Below are 9,953 nucleotides of genomic sequence, written 5' to 3' on the forward strand. Positions count from 1 at the left end.
CACAGTTACTAAGACTTGAACTCACTAAATTTGAATCTAAAATGAATTTAAAACAAAATCAAGTAGTGGTTATAGAGGTGGAGGTAGAAGGAATGGTAAGACCATAGTCCAAGAATACAAAGCCTCAGAGTTGAGGAATTGGGTTTTTGTGTCAGTACTAGGTCTTGATTTAGGGTTTGGACACTGTCCCTTAGCTTTTCCACTCAAGGCTGGAGCTTTACCACTTGAGCTATACCTCCACTTCTGGCTTTTTAGTGGCTAATGGGGATAAGAGTCTTACAGACTTTACTGCATGGGCCATCTTCAAACCATGATCCTCAGAACTTAACTTCCTGAGTAATCAGGATTACAGGTATAAACCACTGGTGTTTGCCTTGTGGACTGGAGGTTTTAAAGATTGACTGTACAGCATATGGTTACTAGTAGTATATTATATATCTTGAAATTGTAAAGAAAAGAAGTTTAAGAGTTCTTACCACAAAACGTTACAAGTATCTGAGACAGGGGATATGTTCATTAAGCTTATTTAGTTATTCTAGATTGGATACACAAATTGCAGCATTACTTTGTATGCCATAAATACATACAACTACAATTTGTCTACTTACAATAAAAATTTAAGTAAGTAAAATTGTAACCACTCAGGTAAGTGTAAATCACTGTGTTTCTGTGGCTTTAGCTTGCATTTCTTTTTCATTCATTTGTTCAGTTTGTGGTGTGTGTGTGTGTGTGTGTGTGTGTGTGTGTGTGTGTATGTGTGTGTGTGTTTACCAATCATGGGGCTTGAACTCAGGGCATGGGTACTATCCCTGAGTGTTTGTGCTCAAGTCTAGTGCTCTTCCACTTGAGCCACCTCCACATCCAGCTTTTTGGTGGTTAATTGGAGATAATATTCTCATGGACTTCCTCCCTGGGCTGGCTTTCAACCACCAGCCTCAGGTCTCAGCCTCCTGAATAGCTAGGATTACAGGTGTGAGCCACCAGCATCTGGCTTTTAGTTTGCATTTCTGTAATGATGTTGAGCGTCTTTGTGAAATATTTGAAATGATAAAATCTTCTTGTGATGATTTCAGTTTGATGTCATAGAATATTAAAACACTTATATAGTTTATATTTGCCCAGAAGTTCTCTTCTAAGTGTGTCAAATTATTGTCAGCATTTTACTGTCCATCAATTCCACAATCATTATCATAAAGGATTCTATGTATGCATTGATCGATCATTCTCTGGAAGTTTTAGAAGAATTGAGTCACCAGGACATGACTCAGACTTTGCAGGGGAGTAGGCATTTCCTTCAGTGTTTTTCTCAATTTTATTATCAGAAGAGAAAAAAAGTGATGAAAACCAACTGCTTAGCCCAAACAACAAAACGCTCTGGGAACTTGTTATTCAGCCAAAGGCTCTGTGTGTGTGGGGTGTGTGTGTGTGTGTGTGTGCACATGTGCACACACGCGTGTGTGTGTGTGTGTGTGTATGGTGTAAATAGAACATGGCCTGCTCTGGCCTTCTATCACAGTGATAAAACACCTGAGGAAACAAGGGAGGAAAGATTCCTTTTTGGCTAAAAGTTTCAGTGTTTCAACTCATCACTGGCACACTGGAGAAGGTGGTGGAACAGAGCAGCTAACTTCATAGAGGCCAGGAAGTGGAGAGAGACAGAGACAGAGAGACAGAGAGAGGGAGGGAAGGAGGAAGGGAGGGAGAAGAACAAGGGGAAGGGGAAGAAGAAGATGAAGAAGGAAGGGGAAGGGACTAGTTAGCTTTTGCCTTTTGCTTTTTATAGTCCACATGAGACCCTGTCTGTGGGGTGTTGCTGCCCATATCATCAGGTCTTTTCCCTTAATTTTCTTTCTTTTTTTTGGGGGGGGGTCCGGTCGTGGGGCCTGAACTCTGGGCCTGGGCACTGTCCCTCAGCTCTTCAGCTCAAGGCTAGCGCTCTACCACTTGAGCCACAGCACCACTTCCGGCTTTTTTCTTTTTGCTTATGTGGTGCTGGGGAATCGAACCCAGGGCCTCAGGCATAGAAGTCAAGCTCTCTACCACTGAGCCACCTTCCCAGCCCTCCCTTAATTTTCTTTGGAAACTCTCTTATGCATAGGGGCATGTGTGTGTGCACACTCTCTCTCTCACACACACACACACAATATTAGTCTCCTAGGCACTTCTCAATCCAATCAAATTGCACTTCAAGTCTTCTTCACAATACCTTGTTAGTGGGAATGCAGAGTGATGTGGCTACTTGGCCATGTATGGCTGGATCATAGGGAAGATCTATGTTTAGTTTTCGTTTCTTGAATTGAAGGCATTCCACAAACATCAAAGTGCTTTGTGATCCAGAAGTCTCATGGGAAAAGACTCATATGTGTGTGTGTGTGTGTGTGTGTGTGTGTGTGTGTGTGTGGTGTAATAATGTGAAACCTGGCTAAGTATAACCATTGATTGCTTTGATTGCATTTTAAAAGATTTTGGAGAAGAGGTGTGGAGATAGCACATTTTGAACTTATTTCAGCATCATCAGACAACCCTAACTACTCTGAAGGCTGTGATCTGATGATTACAGTTTGAGGCCACCCCAGGCAGACAAGATTCTTCTCTCCAATTAACTAGTATCTATCTATCTATATCTATATACATGTGTGTATATGTATGTACATACTTATATACATAAATATAGCATATGTGTATATATTATATATGTATACATATATACATATATATTATATGTATGCATATAAACATATATATGCATATGCATATACTTTTAAATAATTTTCTTTTCATCAAGGTATTGTACAGAGGGCTTGCCATGTCATAGTCAGGCAACGAGTACATTTCTGCTTTTGGAAAATGTCACTCCTTCCTTTGCTTTCCTCATTTGCCTCTCCCATCCCTGGCCGCAAGTTAGTTACATAGGTCATTTTTTGTAGTATATACTCAATAGCCTGATTGCATTTCTTCACCCTTCCTCTTTCCGAACCCTCCTTTATACCCCCTAAAAGAAAAACACCACCAGCACCACCACCAACAACAATAACAACAAATAACCTGTTTTCGTTCCCTAGAGTTCGTTTCAATAAGTAGTATTTTAAATGTTCAGAGAAGCCACACCTTTGGGTTTCTCCCCTAAGGGTATCCTCCTTTAGTCTGACTGTGTGCATGCCTGGAGTCCTGTATATTTATTATATCCTGGTGTACTTTAGCTCTAGCTTCCACATATGAGAGAAAACAAGTGCCGTTTGTCTCTGAGCATGGCTTACCTCCCTTAGCCTGACTTGTTCACGGGCCATCCATTTCCCTGCAGATGGCATAATCTCTCTAATGGGTGAATAAAATTCCACTGTGTATATATGTCACATTGCTGATCTCCCCATCTGTTGTAGGGCATCTGGGCTGTTCCCATAGCTTGGCCATTGTGAATGGTGCAGCCATGAACATGGATGTGCAAGTGTCTTTGTGGTATCCTCACTTGGCAATGATCTGGGCAGATGCCTAAAAGTCATGTGGCTGGATCATAGGGAAGATCTATGTTTAGTTTTCGTTTCCTGAGGAACCTCCAGACTGCCTTCAGAGTTGTTCTAGTTTATATTCCCACCAACGGTGCGACGTAGGGTTCCTTTCCCCCATCCCCACCAGCATTTCTTATTGTTTGAATTGAAGATGATGTTGGCCAGTCCAACTGGGGTGAGATGGAATCTCACAGATGTTTTGATTTGCATTTCCTTAATGGCCATGGATACTAAGCATTCCCTCATGTGTCTCTTTGACATTCTTCTTCTTCTGAGAAGTCTGTCCTCAGCTCCTTTGCCCATTAATGGATTGGTTTATTAGTTTGGGGTGGGGTATTAATTTTTTGGGGGGGGCTGTCCGGTCATGGGGCCTGAACTCTTGGCCTGGGTGCTGTCCCTCAGCTCTTCAGCTCAAGGCTAGTGCTCTACCACTTGAGCCAGAGCATCACTTCGGGATTTTTTTTCCCTGCTTATGTGGTGCTGAGGAATCGAACCCAGGGCCTTAAGCATGCAAGGCGAGCATTCTACCACTGAGCCAACTTCCCAGACCCTTGGGGTGTTAATTTCTTGAGCTCCTTATATATTTTGGATATCAAGCCTTTGCCAGATGCATTGCTGGTGAAGATTTTCCCCCAGTCTGTTGGCTGTCTTTCTACTTTAGTAACTATGTCCTTTGTTGTGCAGAAACTTTTTAGTTTGTTGTAATCCCACTTGACATATATATGTTTAAGAAAATAGCCTGGTGCCCAATGACTGACAAAGAAAAAAAATCAACAAAAAGAAAAAAACATATATCTTTAAGAAAATATGTATGTTTAAGAATGTGTGTGTGTGTGTGTGTGTGTGTGTTAATTATAAAGCTGGTGGCTCATGCCTGTAATCCTAGCTACTCAGGAGGGTGAGATCTGAGGCTCGCAGTTCAGAACCAGCCCAGGTAAGAAAGTCTGTGAGACTCTTACCTTCAATAAACTACTAGAAAACCGGACGTGGCGCTGTGGCTCAAGAGGTTGAGTGCTAGCCTTGAGCTGAAGAATTGAGGGACAGTGCCCAGACCTAGAGTTCAAGCCCCACAACTGACAAAAAAAGAACTAAGTATAAAAATGAAAAGCTGGGCGTTAGTGGCTCACGCCTGTAATCCTAGCTACTCAGAAGGCTGAGATCTAAGGATCGCAGCTCAAAGCCAGCCTGGGGAAGGAAAGTCCAAGAGACTCTCATCTCAAGTAACCACCAGAAAACCAGAATTGGCATGCTGTGGCTCAAGTGGTAGAGTGCTAGCCTTGAGCTGAAGAGCTCAGAGACAGTTCCCAGGCCCAGAGTTCAAGTACCACAACAGAAAAAAAAAAAAACTACTTCTGAAAAAATTAAAAGAGGAAGTCATTGAACTTGAGTGTCTTTTAACATAAAAAGACAGTTATCAAACATTCTTTCGTAGAAAATGTTTATTCCAAGTAAAAATTCACATAACAGATTACATGCAAGAAGACAACTATGGCAAGATAAGTCAAAAACTTAATGTATACTCTTGTTTTATTATCAAAATGTAAAAGCCAGTTTTATATCAAACACTGTAACTGACAACTGTGTCATTCCATTCTGGTAATAAGCCCAGAGTCACCTCTGTGACCCACACACTCTCACACACAGCTGGACAAGTGCTACAAACATTCCTACACAGAGTTATTCCTCAAAATAATATCATTACTCTTATGTAAATTATTCAGCGTTGTAATTTTTTCCTAAGTAAAAAAACTCATAATGCACCAGTGCTAGTGGTTTATACCTGAAATCCTAGTTACCCAGGAGGCTAAAGTCTGGAGGATTGAGGTTTGATGCCAGCTTAGGTAGAAAAGTCCTCAAGACTCCATCTCCAAAATAACCGTCAAAGCTAGGCACTGGAGGCTCATCCCTCTAATCCTAGCTACTCAGGAGGCTGAGATCTGAAGACTTGTTCAAAATCTGGGTAGGCAAGTTCATGAAACTTTTATGTCCAATCACCTACCAAAATGCTGGAAATAGAAGTAGTAAAGCTGTGGACTTGAGCAAAAAATGCTTTGGGATAGTGCCCAGGCCCTGAGTTCAACCACACACACACACACACACACACACACACAAAACAAATAGCAAGGCTGGGGGTATGGCTCAAATAGTAGAGTATCATCTGAGCAAGTACAAGGCCCTGAGTTTAAATTCTAGTTTGATGTCCTTAATCCCATTTGAATATATATATAATTTTAAGAGCTACGTATAAATGCTCCTAAAAAAATCAGCCCTTGTAAATTACTTTAACAAAAGCCAGAGTATCTGAGTCCAGGGAGAGGCAAAGTGGGTAACAAATGTCTAGAGGAATCTTTTGTCACCTGATCAGCAGAAGGACTCAGCTCAAGGAGGTTTGCAAGTCGCCCCTCCTGCTAAAGGCCTGTGTTGACACAAACCTCTTTGTCCAGCACCTTTCTCAGAGGTACGCATGAGTGCACTAAAAAGAACCACGAGAGAAGAAAAAGTAAAAGCTGAGTTCTTGCCATAGCTAGCCCACCCAAGCGAGGAAGTCTGGTAGGGGTGCAGCCACAGACCAAGCCCCACATGGGCTGGCCTAGCAGAGAGAGGCCCCACTGTCTGGGAAAGGAATATCCTCTGTAGAGCCACTGTGTGGGGGGGGGTGGGGGGGAGCTGGCTGCCCCTCTCTCCTGCTGGGTTCATTCTGCCCCTGAGCTGTTTTCCTGGAGATTGTCCACCTCCTGGCACTGATGATCCAAAGGCTGGGTTTCCTTCCCTGGCTGATCCTCATCTGAATCTGACTCAGATTCAGACTCATCGTTGTAGAAGTGGATGGTGGCTTGCACTGGGAAGCTGGCCAGCACTCTTTCGCCAGAGCTCTGCAGGTATTCTTGACGCTTTGAAATGGGTAAGTAAAGCCTGATATTTAAAACAAACAGACAACATCATCAATCAACCTGAGCACTGTCCAGAACTCCTACTAGAGTTGCCTGTTCCCTAGGAGTTCCTCTTCCCAGCTCATTTCCCCGTTTTCCCCCAATCTACTGAGCTATGTGTTTAAGACACTGGAGCCAGGCTGTAGTGGCTCAACACCTGTAACCCTAGCTATTCAGGAGGCTGAGATCTTAGGATTGTGGTTCAAAGCCAGCCTGGGCAAGAAAGTCTATGAGGCTCTTATCTCTAATTGGCAGCAAAATGCCAGGAGCAGAGCTGTGGCTCAACTGGTAGAGTACCAGCATGGCTTGAAAAAGCTGAGTGAGGGGATGGGAAGGTGGCTCAGTGGTAGAGCGCTTGCCTTGCATGCTTGAGGCCCTGGGTTCAATTCCTCAGCCCCACATAAGCAAAAAGAAAAAAGCCGGAAGTGGCGCTGTGGCTCAAGTGGTAGAGCGCTAGCCTTGAGCTGAAGAGCTGAGGGACAGCACCCAGGCCCAGAGTTCAGGCCCCACGACCGGACCAAAAAAAAAGCCGAGTGAAAGCACAGAGCCTGAGTTCAAGCACAAAAAAATACACACACACACATATATATATACACTATTGGAGAATGTAATTATTTTTCACCCTGTTAAAAATGTATAAGTTGAGTACAATTATATCAAAAGGAAATACATACTTCTTCTTGGGAAATTACATGTTACCTTACAGGATGTTGAAATCCAAAGGCTCCCTTTGATCCCAAAGTTTGTGGCTCACCCCCAGGTTCCTGCTGTGAAGTGCAACAAACACTATCAGTTAGAGATCTGCTCAAAGTACCATCTTGATTTTTGTGTGTGTGCTGGTATTGGGGCTTGAGCTCAGGACCTGGCTACAATCCTTTAACTCATTTGCTCAAGGCCACTTTCAGCTTATAGGTGGTTAATTGGAGATAAGTCTCACAGACTTTCTTGCCTAGGCTGGCTTGAAATCTCACTCCTCAAATCTCAGCCTCCTGAGTTGCTAGGATTACAGATGAGAGCTACTGCCTGGCCCAAAAGGTCTTTAGTGTCCTTTTCTCACTGAGGAAAGTGTCTCAGTGGTCCCATTTTGATGCTTAAACAGAATAGAAATGTATACAAATTGGTCACTACGTTTAAGGGATGTATTTTCTTAGGGTGCAAACTGTAGATTCCAGCAGAAAGCCTTCTGGCCTAAAGCCTGCAGATTCATCCCCAGGAGTAGGGGTACCAAGTGGGAAACAGCCTTACTCAGGCTAAAAGGCCTTTGGCCCTCAGATTTAGAGCTGGTTTTAATTTTGATCTGCTTGCCCCAAGTCCTGGTACAAGTCACCTCCATTCTCAATGGAATTTGTGGAGTCTCGGAATTCTCCAGCTTTGTCAGGAGAGGGCACCATTGAGCAAATAGTTTTTCTAGGTACTGGGAATTGAGCTGTACTGGCTGAGCTGACTAGCTGACCGCTGGAAAGACCTGACAGCAAGCGGGTGGATGGGACAGAGCTCTAAACACCCATGGAATTTAAATTTGAATGCAAAAGAAGGAATTGTTTTCCGTTACTTAGATGTTGAGTTGTAGCTCAAGTAGTAGAGTGCCAGCGTTGAGCAAAAAAGCTAAGAGACAGTGAGATAGTGCCCAGGCTCTGAGTTCAAACCTCAGTACTGGCATATACATTAAAAAAGTAAATAATAGCAGCTGAATTAAAACACACAATATTTAGATTAGTTGGGTAAAGTAGTCTAAATGTAAAATGTAGTGGATATCTACTTTCCCACACCCCAGTTTTCTCACCATAATACAAACAACTGCAGACTAGTCCATACACAACCTGTGTTACATAAATTTCATGCTTCCTATCCAGAATAACTTCAGTGTGTAAGTCATTAATTTAGGGCCCAGCACTGGTGGCTCATGAGTGGCTACTCAAGAGGCTGAGATCTGAGGGTCACAGTTTGAAGCAGTCTGAGCGGGAAAGTCCATGAGATTCGTATCCTATTAACCACCAAATATAAAGCCAGAAGTGGAGCTGAGGGACAGTGCTCAGGCTTTGAGTTCAAGCCCCAGTACTGGTGCATGTGCATGTGTGCATCTGTGTGTGTGTGTGTGCGCGCACACACACACATCACCAGTCTGTATTTAAAATCATACCAAATGCAAGTAAGACATGACTTCAATAAGTATAAAAGCAATTAACTTTCCAATGCAGGGTAGCAAAAGAATCAAAATGGCAATTCATCTTTGCCCACAAAAGCCCTCAGCTTGAGTGTATTTGCTCAGACAACATCAGTTATCCCAGGAGTGCTTGCTGACAGGGTCAAAAGTACTTCAGAAAGGGCCCAGTGGCAGGTGGGGACTTTTAACTGCACTTCTGGGCACTTCAGAGGAGGCTCTGTCCTTATTTGCACGGTGGCACCAGTCGGCTGCTAATGGTGCACTCAGCTTTCCTCTAAGGGGACAGACGCCCCCCTCCCCTCTCCACCTGCTGGTTATCAAGAACACCCAACTTGAAGCAGTTCCCCTACAATGACCATGGCCCAGCAATGAGACTCTGGCTCACTCACTGTGTGAGTTCTACCTCCCAGACCTGGAGACGCTTCTGGGTTAGGTGGCCAAGCCAAGGACAGAGGGAGGAGGCTTTCCCTGCCCCTTTCGTTTAGAGATGGTGCCACTTGCTGGTTTGCCTGGATTGAGTATTAGCCCCAAGACTTCACCTTACCCGACTCCTGGTTCTGGCCAGCTCCGCATCTGTGGGTGTCAGCATCCAGGGTCTCCAAGGAGCGGGGCTGGAACTGGAGGGCAAAGTCCAGGACAGGGTCAGCCCTGGGTATTTCTGCGGCCTTTCTAGGGCTCTCAGTGCCTCATTCTCTAGCCTGGTGTCTGTCTGTCTGGGAGCACCCCGCCTGCTCCCTCCTGACCTCTGCCTGTGGCTGATGGACCAGAGCAGGGTTTCTACCACGATTCTCAGTCCTCAGACTTTGAAGAGAAAGTCCCAACTTGGGTACCCGGGTGGCAGATCTGAGCATCACCCACTCCCCACTCGGGGCTGAATTCTCAGGCGGGGTTTTCTACTGCGCCCGGGGACTTCGTTGCTGGTTTGGGGCCCGGGTCACCTCGCTCGCTGAAGGGTCTGACTACAGAATTCTGCGGGGAGCTGGAGGCCTGCGGGCCGTCCCGCCCTTCCCGAGCCCCCCCCCCCAAGTCAATGTCCTTATCCTCTACTTCCGAACAAAGGGCAGAGGTAACTGTCACCTCCTGCAGCCGAGGCCCGCGCGTCTTCCTTGGCGGTTTCCTTGCCAGGTACCCCACCGGCCTCTCTGCCCTTCGGGACCCGTCTGTCTGTCGGTCGGTCTGTCTTGCCGTGGCCCTCGTGGCGGGGGGGGGGCGCGGTACCCCAGCATCCCGCTTCCCGCACCAGCTCGGTGCGCGTCCCCCCTCCCCTCCCTTCCCCTCCCTCCTCCGCGGACGGCCTCACCTCTCCGGCCGGTGCGGCGGCGGGGACCCGCGGGGGCCGTCGGCGGGGCAGTG

At 45.3% G+C, this 9,953-nt stretch overlaps 1 protein-coding gene across 1 annotated transcript; it reads right to left on the reverse strand.

Moving 5' to 3' along the window:
- Positions 1-6,199: 6,199 nt before the first annotated feature.
- Positions 6,200-9,826, reverse strand: Ripply3 (ripply transcriptional repressor 3). The gene is made up of 4 exons (XM_013027425.1): positions 9,819-9,826; positions 9,145-9,217; positions 7,136-7,200; positions 6,200-6,419 (listed from the first exon to the last, which is right to left on the reverse strand). The coding sequence occupies exons 1-4, from the start codon at positions 9,824-9,826 to the stop codon at positions 6,200-6,202; spliced, it is 366 nt and encodes a 121-aa protein (XP_012882879.1).
- Positions 9,827-9,953: the final 127 nt, after the last annotated feature.

Source organism: Dipodomys ordii, unplaced genomic scaffold (genome assembly GCF_000151885.1).
Source record: "Dipodomys ordii isolate 6190 unplaced genomic scaffold, Dord_2.0 Scaffold104, whole genome shotgun sequence".
NCBI lineage: Eukaryota > Metazoa > Chordata > Mammalia > Rodentia > Heteromyidae > Dipodomys > Dipodomys ordii.